We start from the raw sequence: 18,609 nt of genomic DNA, 5'->3' as shown, positions 1-18,609 counted from the left end.
AAGAACACTTTAACCCTTCCTGCTTTATATCAGAGCAAAACCACTTCACCTATATCGAAGGGTTTATATGAAGATGAGCTGTAGCACTAATAGACAGCTTTTAGAATGGGGGGGTATGCATCAAAAAAAAATTCAACAAGAGTTAATTGAGCGCATTGAAGAAAAGAACAACGGGTTTGAGTGCTGCAAATTCTTTCTGGGACCCCTATTATCACCATCACTCTGGCATTTTATTTCTAGACAAGAAATATATTTTACCTTTCTGAGATTATTTTCTGGTTACAAGCCAACCATTATGAACCTTTCAGTGAATCACTGAATAGGGCACTTAAAGGGATAAACAATTATAAAAATAACTCTGTCACAAGCACATACATTTTATTTTATTTAGTGATGTAATAAGCTTAGGGGCATATATCAGGTCCAAAATGGTCTTGGTCATTAATTTAAGCAATAAATCATAGGTCTTGCCAACAATGACGGCAAACAGATGCTAACAAGGAAATGTATTATTTAATATTGCCATGTGTTATAAAAATGTAAGTGTGTTTAAGACATGTCTTAAATTTTTATAATAATATGCATTTAATACATTACTGTTTTGACACATGCAGGAATCAGATTTATAGGTCCCATTCCGTAGCTTCTTCTTCTGTGAACATGAGAGCATATTCTGTATTTTTTTTTAAACAAGAGGGGAAACCCTTAAAGTGCATGCTTGCAACAATATCTAATTGGTTGTCTTGCTGTTTTGTAGTAAATAATGTCAACACTGAAACTCATTAAAAAGAATGAATCTACACACTTTGCCGGAATATAAAAATAGAACATTTTAAAATTACAATTTCTAAAGAAACACTATAGGCTAAGAAGTATAAGAGCACTCTTTAATCAAGTTGGCAACTACTTTTTTTTTCATTCATTTTGAGCTGTTCTGCATGACACCAGACAAAAATTTACTAACTTGATTAATGAGTAAAGTTCAACATTAAAAAATGTGGAAGTAACTAGGTAAGAAAAAAATCCTACTTTATAATTGTATCTTCATGCAAATATCCTAAGAATCAAAGAGCATCTCAAAACACAAACTTATTTAAAATTAAGTCTCTCTATCCAAATTATGCCAAACTGTAATATTCACCTTCTAATATTTCCTTTCTGATCAGAAGGCTGACATCTCTTACCAGTGGGTTCAATCCTCCTAGGGAAAGGGCTTGTGAGAGAAGAAGGGAATTAGAGCTTAAGGAACTAATCAAAAGACTCTTTAAAAAAAAAAAAAAATTAGCTTTTTTACACCAACAAGATGCTAGCTCCTCTAGAAGCATTTTTTATTTGCACAATATTTTGTCTGAGTGCCCTTTTCCATCCACTCTCCCAACTGCCGGCATGGTCTTCCCTTCTTATGTAGGCAAGAGTCCATGCTTTAGAACACTTGAAGAAGCAGTGCTTGGAGTATGGAAACTAAATTTTCTTCATTAAATCTACTGAAGCAGATATTAAAAATGCATTTAATATACTGGCGATGGTCGGTGGGCACCGCTGACTGTGACAGGCCGGTTACTGATGATGTGCCATCAGATGGCCTTCTCAGCAGGCGCCTGGGTCTCAGGCTGCTGAAGGACAGCAATACCTTCCCTTGTGTGTAAGCTCTATTCATCTCCCAAGTATTTACTAAATCACAGGCCTCTGCACACATAGCCTATGTTTCAACGTATGCTAACAAATGATGGATGGCCTCGTCAATTCATTATGTCCTGAAAGCATGGTTTCCTGCCATTCCAATCATCAAACCTCAGTGCTTCAGAGCTGATCAGTCCCGGGGAATATATTTTGCAGGCTCGATTAAAAGAGTAGAAGTTATTTCCATTAGAGGCTCTGACACTTTCCCCAACTGTTTGCTGCTTTTAACAATTATTTGGGGAGAATATTCACTAAGTGTTCAGACAATATAATATGGACAAGTTTTTTTTTTTTCTCTGATGTTTACTAAGGTGTAATTTACCTATGACAAAACAGTAGAGATATTTAATAGTGAAATTTGTGTTTTAAAATAATTTTCCTTTTATGTACAGCAAGAAAAACCTTAAAAATATTTTATATCATGTAATATTCTAATGTAAATGCATTAGTGGATGCATTTCAAAGGAACCTCCAAGAGAATAACCAGTCTCTAAATCATCTAAACCTTTTAAGACAATAATTCATAAGAGTTCTCTTAATTATAATCTAGATAAAGGTACAAACTACTTAAAAATTCTTCTGACAGTTCCAAAGTTAGAGAATAAGAGTTCAACTTGTCAAAGAAATAAACCGCTTAAAAGAAGATATATTTTCCTTTCCAAGGTTATATGTGTCAGTTGTCTTTTCTTTAAGCCATAAGAACATTTTTATTTTTAGCTATGGCTTATCTATGGAACAGAAAATAATAGCACACTCATACCTTTCACTCAGAAACAGTAAACTTTATAAATAAACAGACGAACTTACCACAACTAAACAGATATCTGGGCTTTGAGGAAATGGGGTAGTGTTAAAGAGCTAAACAAATTACTAAAAATAAGCTCCTGAAAAGGCTAAAAATTAAAAAAAAAATTAAAAAAAAAAGTGCCAGACTCCCATTGAGCCAATAGCCAGGTAGGCTCTGAAGTACCCACAATCAGCGTCAGCTCTGCCATTCACCTCAACCTTGACCTCAAGATTAAGCTCACTTTTATTGCATACAAAGGTCACCTGTATTAGGTCAAAATTCAAAGTCCCTTGTCAGAAAAGGTTGATATATTCCAACCTTTCCTTCTCCATGCATCAAATTTTTCATGGTAAAGTCATATTCAGCAGACAGTATATTCAGCAATTTATTGTGCCATTGTAATACAGTGCAGAATACAATTGTCCAAAAAGCTATAACATGAATAAAATATTTTCCATGACAATGTACCAAATCTAGACTCCTTACACACCCTTAACAGATGAAATAAAACTAACAAAGTCTCGTTTTCACACTTCAGAAGAGTTATAAGGCATTGTCCTCAAAATACATTCCATAGTACAATTATGACTTTTCCATTACCTTTGGCTACAGGTACCATTTTTCAGAGTATCATTCAAATTTTTAAGTATTATTATTATTATTATTATTATTAAACACCACAATTTCTAACCAGTTTTGATACCTTTATGCTCATCTGGTCTAAGTACCTTAAGTGAAGTATGAAGTAGGTCTGTATCTTAAAGTAGGTCTGTCCTCAACCGAGAACCTAGAAGATAGGCTCTACGATAAATAGAATAGAAAAGGGGAAGAATTACTACCTTGCCCAATTCATTATTATTGTAATGATATGATCAGCAGAACTGCACAAATAAGATAAATTAAGCAAATTCTTTGCAGGCAGCATTCTAGAATACATTGTAAATAATAACCAAAGCCTTAAGGGGCAATATATCTAATTTCTTTAAAAGGTTTATGCAATCTCTTTGTGTTTACCTCAAGGTCTTTTCATAATCAGTATTAGTAGCATGAAAAGATTTTAAGATTGTTGAAAAAGCACTCAATCTTCAAATTTATTAATATCTATATTAAACACTAAAACCAGTGTCCACACTCGTGTTATAATCTGGAGATCCCACAAGATCTCCATGCCCTGAAAGACTTTTACCTGAACTCACATAATTTCTGGACTCCAGTTATGTCCTGGTGGCAGAACCCTGACTCCAAAACTGGTGTCCATCCTAATATCTCTCTTAAGTTCATAACCACCTTGCTATCAAGGTGGGGTGGGAACGTAAAAGAGATTCCAGAATATGGCAGTTTATATTTCACTTGTAATTAGACAAGAAAATACCTAAAAATTTTCAGGTTTTAATATTCGCACTTACTCGGCTGGGGGTGGGGGGCAGGGAGGAGAATCAACCTAAACCTACAAATCCTCATCTGTCATCCCCCCAAAATCCCATCTTGGTTGCCATTATCATCTAAGGACTTCACTGTAACTGAGTAAAAGTAGGTTTCTTATTATCCTGGGATTAAATGGGAAACATTTTGTCAACCTAGAAAATAAAGAGGCTTGTTTTAGGCAAAATTTTTTCAGTTTTGATGTCCTGAGTCTAATTATTATAAGCATAAATACCACTGCAATGAGCATCATTAAATCAATAATGGTAGCAATAACAGAAACAGAAAAATTTATTTAGCACAGTATTAGGAACTATGTTACTCATTTTATATGTACTACCTCATTTCAATTTCATAACAATCCCATTTCACAAATAAGGCACCAAGACATGAAGAAAGTTACCCAAGGTCACCCATCAAGTAAGTCATGAACCCAGAATTCATAGGTCTATTTCCAGAACCAAGCTCTTTAAGCCAATTTATAAAACTGGCTTTATAACAAAAAACTGAACTGCCTCCTGGAGTTCCCAATAATGGGTTTTGCCTCCTATCAATTTATAAAATAATTAACCATAAGGAGAGAGAACTGATAAAGCACTCAAGGTCAAGAACAGGCTGTAACATCTCTGCCAAACTCAATACCACCTGGCCAGCCCACTCAGGTGGGGCTATCCCCACAAAGAATTTCTCCTCTTATTCTAAAGTGCACATATTCTTGCCTAATGTTAATTTTATTATCTGTTTTAGCTGTACACTGTCATATTACTTTATTACTGACTCTTTAAATGTAGAAAAGAAACACATTTGAACATGTGATAATTGAGTCTTTATAAAATTGTACAAAATCAAATTATAATCAACTGGGTATCTTCCCATTTGTTTTTCATTATAATTATAAAGATGCTTTATTTTCTTTTTATACTAGAGTAACTGCCAACTGAAGATGTAACAGCTAAGCTTGAAGTTTCTCAAAAAAAATAATTTCTGACATGATAAACCCTCAGGTATACCACTGGAACATTTCCAAATTCCTAGAGAGAGTAAAGAATCACTGTAATATCCCTAAAGTTAGCTAATTAATTTGTTTTGAAAGGAATCAATTTTCCTTAAATGAGACATACATATATGGCTTTTTTTTTTTCTTTTTCAACCAAGCAGCATTTTTCTCAGGTCAGTTCAATCAAATGCCCATTATGATATGTATCATAACATCAATAATATACTAGGTACTTCTAAGGCTCAAAACTGGCATTTTAGTTCCCACTTAAACTATAGCAGGGAAAAAATATATATATGCTCTCTTTGAACAAAAAAAAGGGGGTGGGAAGCCCAACAAAAGTATTATAAGAATAAATGAAATATAGATGTAAGCATTTTGAGTCCTTTTAGGAAAAAACCTATAAAAAAAAACCAAATAGAATAAACTGCGTTAAGAAAACTCTGGAAAAGACATGTTACAGGACCATAATGTACAATGCAAAAGTCTCAGATTGGCGATGGTATGCAGTGGTGTTGGGGGCGGGGCTTAAGAAATGCCTTTGGTGGCAGTGGGGAGAGCCCAGGTTTGTCACAAGTTAGCCAATTTCTGTGGTGTAAACCTCCTACTGCTGCTAATTTTAAGCTATTAGATGGGAGGTCACAGCTTGTAGAGTCAGGAAAAAATACTTAACATCAGCTCTCACAAGCCAGAAAGAGCCAACTCCAGCACTCACTGGCTGTGGGCCAAATTCAGCCCACAGATTTGCTCTGTTTGGCAAGAAAACCATTGGCCCACAGTGTCTTTAAAGTTCCAAAAAATGGACAACATTCAAAACTCAGAGTATTTTTTTCTAAAAGTGAGATAGAGAGCTGTTTTCTAGGGAATAAAAGACTCAGCAGCATGGGGCATAAGGTGGCGGCTGCCACATTTAGTGCACACAACCGTTCTTTCCCTTTGCCACAATCCCAACCAGGCTAGCTTCATTCATTCATTCCTGTTGGTACCTGTCCGGCCCCTCAAGAGACAGGAATCTGAGATCTCTAGTTAAAGAGCACAGAGGGAGAATTTTACCTGCAGGTGTGTAACTTTGTCCAGATCACCGGGTAGCACCGCTCCCTCGGTGCATCTACAACATTAGCTGATTTGACTAGGTGATCGCTAATTGGTTCTCAATGCAACGCTCCAGAAGTCACTGAATCTAAAATAATAAGAGAGGTATGCAGGTCCCTCTGGAGAAACTTCTGTGATTTGCACCAAAGAGTCTCCAACATGTCCATCATGGTGCAAATAAAAATCCAAATGTTATAAACTGGAGGTGAAATGGATTTTATTTTTATATATGTATTTTAGCTGGCCTCAGGAAATAAGAATCCAGATACTGTTGACTTCATCAGTTAAGAAATGATGTTCGTGAGCTATTTGTTACATCTAAACTGTAAGAGTCTGTGGGGTTTTTTAATGCTATCCCATGAAGAGTCTCTCTCATATTCCCAGTCCATTTACTATCTTTGCTAAATGGGGCTTGAAGTGTAAGTTAATTTCAAATTTTATTAGCTTTCTCCTCCAATATTATCAGCAAAAACAAATAACAGTGTAGTACACCTTGACAAAAGATGACATCAGCTTGGAAGAGTTATAGACAGAAGCAAAAAATAGAAAAAAAATAAATTGCCATTCTAATTTCACATGTGATTGTAGGAAGATGCATTTAAGTGATGCTTTACTCTACCACGTCCCATCTACCAAGCCTACCCCTATAAAGAGCCTTATTCCCCTTCTAGTCTTAAACACCATCTTTTAAGTTAGAGAATCTCAGGAGGCTAAGGTGTGGCACAGGCATGAGTGACAAACCATAGAGATTTCACTCTGTCTCTATTCATCCTGCCACTGAAGTTGGGTACCCACAGCATTCCTAGATTAAACATCCCCAGCTCTACCTGAGAGTAGATCACAAATATTCATGACAAACATAATTCAGGAGTTTGCCGAGTGTAAATCTGAATCTTTCCTACCACTAGCCTGATTTGGGGAAGACCAAGTCAATTAGCTACTAAGCGAGCTCAACCAAACATGCATCACAAAGCCTCAGACCTTTGCCATCCACTCTAGTGCTAGCTGCATTTTTGGGGATTCCAACAGTCATGAAGTGATAACCCGTGTAAATATCAAAGGTGTGCTATTTCCTAAAGCAGAATAAATGGAAGATTAGAGTATATATCTCATCCTTTCTTGAACCTGGAGCACGGGACAAGTCTCAACAATAATAAAAATAAATACATGAGAAATAGATGAGTTATGTTGGGGAGAGGAAAGGGTGACAATGCACCATGACTTTTAAGTCTTAATCTTGTGTATCACTACTGCTCCCAGGACAACCTTAGAAAAGTTCAAGCTTCATACAGAATCACTCCAATTAGCTGGAGCCAGCACTTGGTCAGGGAAAGACTCAGTACTTTTGACAGTATCAAAAAACATGAACCCACTTACTTTTTCCTCTGCTTGTACTGCTTTCTCAGACTCAAAATATGTATTTCCACGGTCTTGAAGTTACGTCTCTAACTTTAAAAGTTTTCAAACATTTTAGCAGCTGAATCTCAATATTGAAAACACAGGGGAAAAAAGATATTTTAACATTTTACTTCGGATAGAGAATTGCAGACCTCTCCATTATCTCAATGGTACTTCAGGTGTTTATCAGGTCATGATGTGAATACCAAACTTAGGTTAAAAAACAAACAAAAAAACTTTATGCGCTGTTTGGAAACCAGAAGGACAGAAAAGAACAGCCCTCAGGCAAGGGAAAGCACTTGAAAAAGATGACAACGTCAATAGTGTCACTGTTTTCTGGCAGGAAGGAAGCTCTAAGTTATGAAGAAGAACTATTAACTCTTTAATATATTATATCAAGAAGCCTCCTGAAAGGTCGGAATGGAAGGAAACCGGAAAGAATAAAAAGAGGCAGTATTTAGTTCCTAAAAGTGGCTAGGAAAGGGTTGGACTTCTGACCAGCTATGTACCGTCTTTAATACACAAGGTACAGACTGCTCCATGCTGCTCTCGAAGCCCATGGAGCTTTCAGTAAACCATCCTGTAGCCGGCTGTCTGCTCTGTTCCCCTGAGAAATGGACACTCGTCATTCAGTTAGAAGCTGTACCCCAACACCTTTACTATGTTCACTGTGTACCAGCTCATGGTAGAAGCAATCTGACAGCAGAAAGAGAGAAAGATACATTGAATTAAACATTTGAAAACATTTCCTTTCAGGAAAAAGCCAACTGAAAATAAAGGAATATTTATTCTTTACCTGTCTCCCATATGATTTTCACACCTGTATATGACTTTTATATGTTAAGGTCATTTTTCCCACTTATTCTGGAAAAGTACTTGTATATTGATTGTTCTGTTTCTAAGGAAAGTTCAACAAATACGACAAAAGTGCACAAAAGGTGTGATAAAAATATACTTTTAAATTCAGTCAACATTTGCTGGAAGTCAAATTTTAAGATATTATTACCCTAAACATCAATTGAATATTTTTCTCCTAGGGAGATATATAATTCCTCTTTATTGTATCTGTAAACATTCTGAGATGAGTTATTACTTAGTAGACTAAAGTTTGATGCCTGAATATAGACTTTAAAATGAAGCCAATAATCTAATAAGATAAAAATTTTCTCCTCAAACTAGTAAGAAATACAGTCAGCATGTATGTTTGTCTCAAGATAACATTATCTGAGATTTTCTCCAAATACCCCTTCATAGAAATTCAAGCTCATTTCACTTTTGCAACTATGTGAATCCAAAAAGGCACAGATATCTGATCAAAGCACAAGGTGTCATATCCTTAATAAAATAACCTTCCAATGCAACAATAAAATAAAAACCTGAAATCCTATGAAATAAAAAATCATATTTTAAAAGATGACCAAAGGAAATACATGAAATAACCATATTCTTTTCTTAGGCCACTTTTTAGGCAGATTTCTTTTCCAATTTGCCCTAAAGATCAATATATAAATACTCCTCAATATATTTTTAAGTATATGATTACTATTTTTTGAAGGTCATGTAAATCAGTTATGTTTCCTCAGCAAAACCACCAAAAGAATTTCCAGCTCAATAAAAGGCTGACTGACTTTTTCTCCCTTTACAGGCTATTCTCACTCATTATTCTGGAATTTCGGTGCACCACAACATTATCAAAAGAATAGAAAATTGACCACAAATTGAGAACCAACTATCAATTCAACTGAGAGAACAGGCGAATAGGAATAATCTTCCAATTTAAGTAAATCACTATTAATTATACACTGCAATGTGCTACTGTAATTCTTAAAAATCAGTGCATCTGGGTTTAAAACTTTGGTTTCCTTTCTTTTAAATGACATTATATATTACTATGAAAGATTTAAGACAAGTTTCTGATATCTGGGCCGTATTCAACTAAAGATTAAATCCATGTGTTCAGAGCCATACAATCAACTGATCCGTATCAAAGCAAAATTTTGTTTTATGTTTCAAAAGGGTCATACTCAGACATTTCTTCTACTGTAGGCCAGCTACTAAATTCTAATAATAACAATAATCATATTTACCATCCATTAAATACTTACCAGAACGTTTACACTATGCTAAGTGTTTTACATGCCTTATTTTATTTAATCCTCACCACAGACTTAAGGAACTGAATGGCGAGAGGCAATCCGCAGAGTTAAGAGTTAAGAGTCTGCAGTTACACTCTGCCTGGGTTTGAATCCCACTTCTTCTATTTCTTAGCAATGGAGCTCTGTCCCATTTTTTTTTTTTTACAGATGAGGCAACTGTGACTCAGATAAAAGTGGCAAAGCCAGGTCACTCCCCGAGAACAAATGGTTATAGGAAGCAAAAAACCAATAAAATATAAGGCTCCCCATGGGACAAGAGAATAGCTTAAAATGTATCACTGGAGGTGGGGGGTAACATTATTCAAAAAAGGGTAACTGTAGTCAATGGCAGAACCAAATTAAACTACACCACTCTGAACAAATGTAAAACTTAAATAAAATTGTGTTTGTCCCAAGCACGTCCCTTAGCTATCCCACTCCTAACCAGACTGGACTGTAGGTCCACCATTAAGTCCCACTAAGTTCTACCCTGGCAAATACAAAATAGAGCCAGCCCTAACTCCAGTTCTCAGATAAAAGTAGGTGAAGATCTCAAGAAAATGAGCCAACAAGTTTTTAACTACTCCTTGTGAAATTTCTCTAGGAACAGCCTCATATGAGTAAATGGTTGCCTATACTATGATCCAAGATTGGGAGAACAGTAGATGTCGTGGGCCAAGACAGAAAATCATACTTAAGAATGGGGAAGGCACTCTTAGAAACAGCTGAGCCAGGATCCCTAAGGGAAAAGATACACAGTAAGGTAAAGACAAGTATTTGCTTAGAGATGTACGGTATCAAGACTTCGACTCCTTAGTACAGGCATTAATGACAAACAAATAACAAATCCATGACAAGGGAACTCAGGGAAAAATGAAATTTGTGCCAAAGGGCTTAGTTTACCAGCAAAAGAATTTCCAGCCAAGGCATATCTTCTCAAAGATACCCACTTGACTAAACATACATGTACTAAATGTTCCACAAATCCCTTGTGGATTCTGTGATTCTAATAATTTAGAGTGATGGATGTGTCTTAAAGTCTTTCCTCAGATTGGAAGTTATTCAAAATTAACTACTACAATGTCCTATGTTTTCTAAAAAATATTCAAATAGTGCCACAGACATAGTGAGCACACAGTGAATTATTACAGATCAAATGCCATGAGAGGTGAATGAAATGCAAGTACCAGTGAAAATCATGAGCCGACCGTGGGATGGATTGTTTCGCATGAAATGGTGGTGGTAGATTATATTAGTTGAAAGAATATTCCAGCAAGAGAAATAGAAAATCACCATTAGGCAAATACCAGTAATAACAATTTCAAGCAAGAACCACTGATGGATGCTTGTATCAACAGAATAGTGTGATATGATATTTGCATAGACTCAAAGGATATCCCCACAAAGTAATTATTGGAAAGGGAATAGTAGTAATTTTATAATGGAGAAACTTGGCAGACACCACACTTCAACCAAGCGAATAAGGTTAACCTCACCAGCAATAAGACATATAAAGTCATGTACCCCCTGATATGAGGTACTGAGAAGGGTACAACAGCATTTCTGGGGTATTTTCTCTCAAAAATGTTTACTCTCAATCTAATAATGAGAAAACATCAAGTACAAACTTAGGGGCACTCTGCAAAGTAATTGGCCAGCAGTCTTTAAAACTGTCAAGATCATAAAAGACAAAAAATAATGTTAAGGAACAGCCACCGACTGGAGGAGCCTAAGAAGACATGACAACTAATTCTAATGTGTGATCCTGGAATAGAAAAGGGATGTGAGTGAAAAAATGAGCAAAAGTTCAAAACATGCCTGTAGATTAATTAACCAAACTACATTAAAATTAATTTCCTGATTTTGATCACTTTATTACGGTTATGTCAGATGTTAACACTAGGGGAACCTGTGTGAAGAGTATATTGGCACTCTCTAAGAATCACACACACACACACACACACACACACACACACACACACATATATAATTAGATACATATGTAGTGTTTAGGCAGGAAAATAAAATGTAAAATATAATCTGATTGGACTGGGGGCTTCTACCTGAATAGGAGGTCCAGGAAATAAGCCGGGAGCTGCAAATCAATGAATGTATCCTCAGCAAGTACTTAAATACAGTATGCCCTATATTCCTGGGCCCAAAGGGTCCATTACCTGTAAAACTGCAGAAGAGAAGAGAATAGAATAGAATGAGGGTGAATTTTGAAGTTGTACAATACTAGACATCATAAAGCGCTAGCCCTTCATTTTAAATCGAAGGATCATAAAACCAGAGTTAAAGGGACCGCCCAGGCTCAACATAGTGACTTGTAGAGACATAAATTTGTAATTTTGGTGAAAACAAAGAAGTCATGGATAAGTAAGGCTACCAAGTAGAAGCCACAGTGAGCATTTGCGGGGGAGGGGATTGAGCTACATCTTTACCTTTGAACATATACTAAAATACACTTCAGCTAAACAGATTAAATATTTGATAAGAAAGAAAGCCATAAAGAATCTAGAAGAAAATTTAGGTGAAGATTCAGTTTTCATGTCTTAGGATAGGACTTTTTCAGGAAAAAGAGCATAAAATTAAAGTTAAGCATATAAAAATTAGAACAAGGGGTGCCTGGGTGGTTCAGTCAGTTAAGTGTCTGCCTTCAGCTCAGATCATGATCTCAGGGTCCTGGGATCGAGCTCCACACCGGGCTCCCCATTCAGTGGGGAGTCTGCTTCTTCCTCTGCCTCCCCTCACCCACATCCCTGCTGCTGTTTATGCTCTCACTCTCAAATAAATAAATAAAATCTTTAAAAAGAATTTTAAAAAATTAAAAAAATTGAACAGGGGCACCTGGGTGGCTCAGTGGGTTAAAGCCTCTGCCTTCGGATCAGGTCATGATCCCAGAGTCCTGGGATCGAGCCTCACATCAGGCTCTCTGCTCAGCAGAGAGCCTGCTTCCCTTCCTCTCTCTCTGCCTGCCTCTCTGTCTACTTGTGATCTCTGTCTGTCAAATAAATAAATAAAATCTTTAAAAAAAAATATTGAACAATATTTAAAAGCTAACAACTGGGAAAACATCTGCAACAGATATGACAGGTAAAGGATCAACATCCTTAACATATGCAGACCACTAAACAATAACAAATCAATAAACAATAACAGCAAACACTCCAATATAAAATTAGACAAAGGACAGCAGGCAGGTAATTCAAGACAAAGAAAGTTAAGTGGTCATTAAACAAGTGGGGAAATACACAATGTATTATAATCAAAAATGCAAATTACAAAATGTTAATCTTGATCAATCATATTAAAGATTAAATAATGACACTTTTTAATGCTGGCCAAAGTTGTAGATACAGAAACTCCCATGCCCTGGTAATAACAGGATTAGTATTTTTTTCTTCTTTGTTTTTTTATTTTTTTTTGAGACAGAGAGAGGCAGGGCAGAGATGGGAGAGACGCAGAGGGAGAGGGAGAAAATCTTAAGCAGGCTCCAGGCCTGAGGGAGAGCGGGGGCTCTCTCTCACAACCCTGAGATCATGACCTGAGCTAAAATCAAGAGTCAGATGCTTAGCCAATTGAGTCACCCAGGCGCCTCAGTATAATCTTTTTGATACTAATTTGTCAATATACACCAAAACCCTTCAAAACATACATACCTTTTGATTTGAAATAGTTCATGGTTGTCCAAAAGTGTGGTCAGTGACTCCAATGGACTCCTAGAATCCCTGAAACCCTCTCAGGGGTCTACAAAGTCAAAATTATTTTTACGGAAGAGTAAGACACATGATTTGCCTTTTGTGTGAAATTTGCATGGACAGTACAAAAACAATAATGGGTAAAACCTGCCAGCCCCTATGCGGAAATCAAGGCCAGGCAAACTGTTCTAGGAAGTCACTGTAAATTTCACTGCAACATACTTGCAGGACCAAAAAAAAAAAAAAAAAAAAAAGGCCAGCTTCACAATAAGAACATCTTAAGATTCACTAATTAACTTTATTAAATCTCAACCTTTGAATATGTATCCTTTTAACATTCTATAGGACAAAATAAGAAGCAAATACAAAGCACATCTACATATCCAAGTACGATGGCTGACTTAAGGGAGGCTACTTACATGATTGCTAAACCAGCCACTTTTTCCATGGGACACCACATTTTACTTGAACGAGCAATGAACAAAGTATAATTATTTAGATTTGGGTGTCTGGAAGACATTTTCTCAAAAATAAACAATATGAGCTTGTCACTTCAAAGAAAACAAGTGATAATACTTGTTGCAATAATAAAATTTGAGCTTTCAAGGGAAAATTCAAATATTGGAAAACTCTGTACCCATCACCATAAGCTTGACAGCTTCAAATCTTACATATTTTTCTGATGAGATCTGTGGGGATATTAACGAATGTGATTTTTCGATACTGTAAAATGAAAGGTGACAACATTTGGAAGATCCGCATAATTCACAACCAACATTTTGCAAACAAACAATGCATGAATGATAAAAATCACGAATGGGTTGAAGATCCACTCAAAGTTCAAGATAGACCAGTGGACTGTAATATAACAGAGTGAAAAGCTTCATGATATGGTTTCACGTTCTACTTTGCAATTAACCTTTGAGAAAATACCACTTGCTAGGTTTTATGTAATAACAAAAATATCCACAATTATCTAAAAAGCCTATTAAATTATTCTTCTCTTTTTCAACTACATCTGTCTGAGGCTAGAGTTTCTTCATACTCTTTAATCAAAATAACATATTACAACAGGTTGAATACAGAAGCAGATGTCTTCCTTTTATTTAAGACAGTCACTAAAGAGATCTGCAAAAATTAAAACAATGCCATTTTCTCACTACTTTTTTGAAATGATGGTTATTAATCAGAAAAATATGATAACACAAAATGGGTTTATTACTGTCATTTTAAAATAAATTAATAAGATTTTTTAAAAAATTCCAATTTTAATTTACATTTTGGTGAATATCAACAGATGTAGTCTACATAAACAAAAGTTCTTTGGGGTCTTTGAGGCTTATTTAGAGTATAGAGATCTGAACACCAAAAAGTTTAAAAACTACTGATATAGTCACACCAAACATCTGTGGATCTAAAGAAAATAAGCAGAAGACTTGGCATTATATACCAAATACATCAGAAAATTTTAAAAACAAACTTTTGATGTCCAATAATAAAGAAGTGGATGGCACATATAGAAAGTGATATTATTTATTTGAAACAAATTGTGAAGTGTTTCATGAGAAGTGCTCACAATATGTTAAGTAAGAATAGGAAGACCTATAAACTATATTAATAAGGACAGTATTACACTGAAAAAAAGACCACAAGGAAATATATAAATTATTAAAAGAAATTTTCTGGGCATGCAATTATGAGTAATTCTTGTTTTCTTTACTGAGCATGCACAACTTTTAAAAACAGGAAAATAAAATTTTTAGCAACTTTTAAAAAACTTTTCTGTACTGGGGTCCCTGGGTGGCTCAGTCTGTTAAGCCTCTGATTCTTGATTTTAGCTCTAGTCATGATCTTGGGGTGGGGAGATCAAGCCCTGCATTAGGCTCAGCACTGGGCGAGGTGGAGTCGCTTGGGATTCTCTCTCTCCCTCTCACTCTCCTCCCCTCACACCCGTTCCTGCACATGTGCTCTCTCTCTCAAATAAATAAAATCTTAAATACAAAAACAAAACCATTTCAGTACTTTGATTTTTTTTTTTAGTACTTAGTGTATGTGAATACCACCAAAAAATAGTTATCACTGTTATTACTATTAATATGAAGAAGACTAATCAAGGCAGCTTAGTGTAGAATTCTGAACTGGAAGTCAAGAAACCTGTATTTGACATTGTTTTGTCTTTTGACTAAAGGCATTTTGAAAAGTCACTTAACCTATTTAAACCATCAGAAATTATCTATGAGGTCCTTACCTGACTGACTCTAGTAAAATGAACTATCAAATCTAAAGGTTGCTCAAGGCCTTTGCAACAACCACCTGTTGTAAAACAGTGCCATCATGAAAACTGCGAAGTCAACTCCAAAAATCACACTGTTAATAGAATTTCCACTCACGCTGCTAAATGACCCTTTACTCTCATCTTTTGCAGAGTAGTAGTACAGACTGTAAAGTTTCCAGTGGAAGAAGAGTTAGTTATTGTCTGAATGGTATTTGGGAAAATTGAAAAATATTTGGCCATGTCATGAATATGGGGGAAAAAATAAGCACATAAGAGAATAGGCAACAGAGCACAGTGCCCCAAACAAAGGGCATCCTTCTTTAGTACATTTTCTAAGTCCTCTATAAGTATATGGGAAGGTTACTTCTTATGGAGATGAGGTAACAAGGGGTAAAAAAAAAAGTGATAAAGAGAAAGAAGTGTGGTAGAAGAGGAGAGGGAAAAAGGAGGCAAAAAGAAAGAGAAGCAAAAATACAGTAGTAATATGAGACCATAACAAGAGTAGAAGTTCTAAATGTATGCTCCATCTTCAAGCTGCCCAGAAAAATCTACCGGTTCTCTCAGCTAACCAGCTTTCTCCTATTTCACTGTTCATTGGAAGAGTTGGCAAGAGTTAATGAAAGAAAATTAAATCCCAGTTTGTCAATTTTATTCCTTGTTAACATGTCTGATAAAAGTCTTAGAAACTATAAAAGGAAAAATATTGCCTTTAATTATATCTGGGTAATACTAAAAAACATTTTATAGATGAGGAAAACTGACTCCTTCAAAAACATTGAGGTCATAAAAGACTTTTCCTCTTCAATTTGTACTTTATTAATATCAATTATCCAATAATCTCTTTCTTCAAGAAAACATGTCTTTGGTGATATCTGTGCAAGTATGAAATACCGCTGGAGTGTGTATAATATGGTTGTTAAAATGGCCCATCTTGACCCAAGAGTGGAATCTCTAGGGCGTGAGTCTCTCACTGCACTGAGAACCCTGGAGATCACTTAATGGCTTTAGAGAGTCAGAGTTGAACAGTAGGAGGCCCCTTTAGGCCTGTGGTCCCTTGTTTGTTTCCCGGGGCCAGTGGAAAAGGGTCTGCCATTTTGTATTTCCACTTTGGGAAGGCCCTGCCACCTATCCTTCATCCTTGGTATCTGTCAATTAACCAGACATTTATGAAGCAACTATCATGGGCAGCCATCACCTAGAACGCACCAAGTTTTCAATAAACGTTTGTGGACTTGAATTTAATTTCAAGGCCTTGGGAAGCTGCCAGGGATTCATCCGTTTAAGAGTCTCCTGTGGAAGACAGGTGAAAGAAGAAAGCTTTTCACATCCTTGATCACCCAACACCAGACACTCCTGTTCCTCCCCACTCATGGGTGACACGTGGCTCCTAAGCGCTGGCTGGGATGCCCAGGCACAGCTGCTGCCGGCAAAGGGCTGTGCGAGTGGAGAGACGGGCACTTACCTGGGGAACCTCTGCTTCAGCTTCCTCAGGCTCTGCCTGGTAGGCGGCACAGACACTAGGCACTGGGCTATCTCGTCGTACTGGGCTTTGGTCAGTATCATGTTGGGCCAGGGACGGGAAAGTGGCGGGGACAAGGAAAACACGCCCTGGGCTCCAGCAGCCTTGGTGCCGGGAGACGAGGGGTGGGCAGGCAGCGGCAAGGCGCTGGGTCCTAGTCTTTTTTGGCTTGTTCCTATAACCCCTTCATCACTAACTTGCACAGCTTAGGCTTCAACCGGCAGCTCGGCGGCTGGGGGCGGGCTGTAGACCCGATTGCCCTACCTTGGCTTTCTGAGCAGCCGCAGTGGGCCCGGCCGAAGGCAAGCCGCCGCCATGATAGTTAAGGGCAAAACAACCAGGAAGGAGCGCAGTCCGCAGAGGTGGCGCCTAAATCTCTGTGGACTAGTGTCCGGGCTGCATTCACCTGCGATCAACCTGGTCTGTTCGCGGAATTCATACTCTCCCAACTACCAGCAGTCAGGGAGCACTAGCTCACAAACCGGGCAGTAGGGCACAAAAGCGTCCCATGATCCTCAAGCTTGAGGCCCAGAAAGCGACGGCTTGGGCGCGCCATTTGAATACGCTTCCAAACGCGCCGTTTTAGCTCCGCTCCAATCGGAGGCCAGCAAAGAATGTCGTCTTCTCCAAGGTCTCTCCGCACTCTGCGAGCAGGAGCCGGACAGGTAATCCCCGCTGGGACAGCTGTAGACGTACAGCTTGGCTTGTGTTGAGAAGTCCGGCAACTTCTGCAGCTCGCGAGGAAGGCACTTTTGGTCATTTTGGGAAACAGAATAGAAAACAAATGGGACCTCATCAAACAGCCCGCAGGAAAGCATCTCTCTCTCACTCCCCAGAGTTAGGTGCTTAACTGACTGAAACCAATTCTTGCTCTTTTTGTATCTTGACCTCTTAGAAAATGGTAGGCGCTCAAGAAATGTTTGGAGAAATGAGTCACTGGATGAATTACTGTTTTTAACAGTAATAGAGGTGTTGTAACAGATATCAGCCCTCCCGAGGCAATGTATTAAGACATCAGTCCTTTAATCCCTTAAAAAAAAATCTGGTTTGGAGGCGCCTGGGTGGCTCAGTGGGCTAAGCCTCTGCCTTGGGCTCAGGTTATGATCTCAGGGTCCTGGGATCAAGGCCCTCATCGGGCTCTCTGCTCAGCTGCTTCCTCCGCTCTCTCTGCCTGCCTCTCCGCCTACTTATAATCTCTGTCTGTCAAATAAATAAATAAAATCTTAAAAAAAAAATCTGGTTCTTAGAAGGTAATGTGTTGTGTTTCTTCTCAAATTTAACGTTTTAAGAAAGAGAAGGTGTTTCCATTTTAAAGTAGTAATTTCTTTTTCTTTCTTTCCTTTTTTTTAAAAATCTGGAATAAGGCCTGGGTTGGAAATTTAGCTTAGATATGCTTTCTTGGGTAAATGTCTTAATCCATCTAAGCCTTAGCTCCTTTGTCTGTAAAACATGGCCTAAGAGAGTGTTACTTTTTGGTGTAGTAATTACGCATTAAGAGCTGGCAAGACCACAGTGAGCATTAAGTTTAAGTAAGTACAAGGAACAGATAGATTCCTTAGCGTAGTGTCCGGTGGATACTCTGTGTAAGTTGAATAGCCTTTGT

The 18,609-nt window shown here is 37.3% G+C and overlaps 1 protein-coding gene across 5 annotated transcripts in view; it reads right to left on the bottom strand.

Moving 5' to 3' along the window:
* LOC111160535 (chromosome unknown C15orf41 homolog) overlaps positions 1-17,263 on the bottom strand; it is a 236,973-nt gene extending 219,710 nt beyond the window's left edge. For 3 of the 5 annotated variants that reach the window (XM_022523724.1, XM_022523716.1, XM_022523733.1), the window contains exon 1: positions 16,950-17,063. In XM_022523724.1, the coding sequence (XP_022379432.1) occupies positions 16,950-17,050 (101 nt within the window). In that variant the 5' untranslated portion in view covers positions 17,051-17,063. Of the gene's footprint in view, positions 1-11,574; positions 11,594-16,949 lie in introns of those variants that run through there. The other 2 variants (XM_022523708.1, XM_022523751.1) reach the window with 2 other exon arrangements.
* Positions 17,264-18,609: the final 1,346 nt, after the last annotated feature.

Source organism: Enhydra lutris, unplaced genomic scaffold (assembly GCF_002288905.1).
Source record: "Enhydra lutris kenyoni isolate GAN:26980312 unplaced genomic scaffold, ASM228890v2 scaffoldscaffold4, whole genome shotgun sequence".
NCBI lineage: Eukaryota > Metazoa > Chordata > Mammalia > Carnivora > Mustelidae > Enhydra > Enhydra lutris.
The sequence above is the reverse complement of the archived record's forward strand: the minus strand, read 5'-3'. Positions and strand labels throughout refer to the sequence as shown.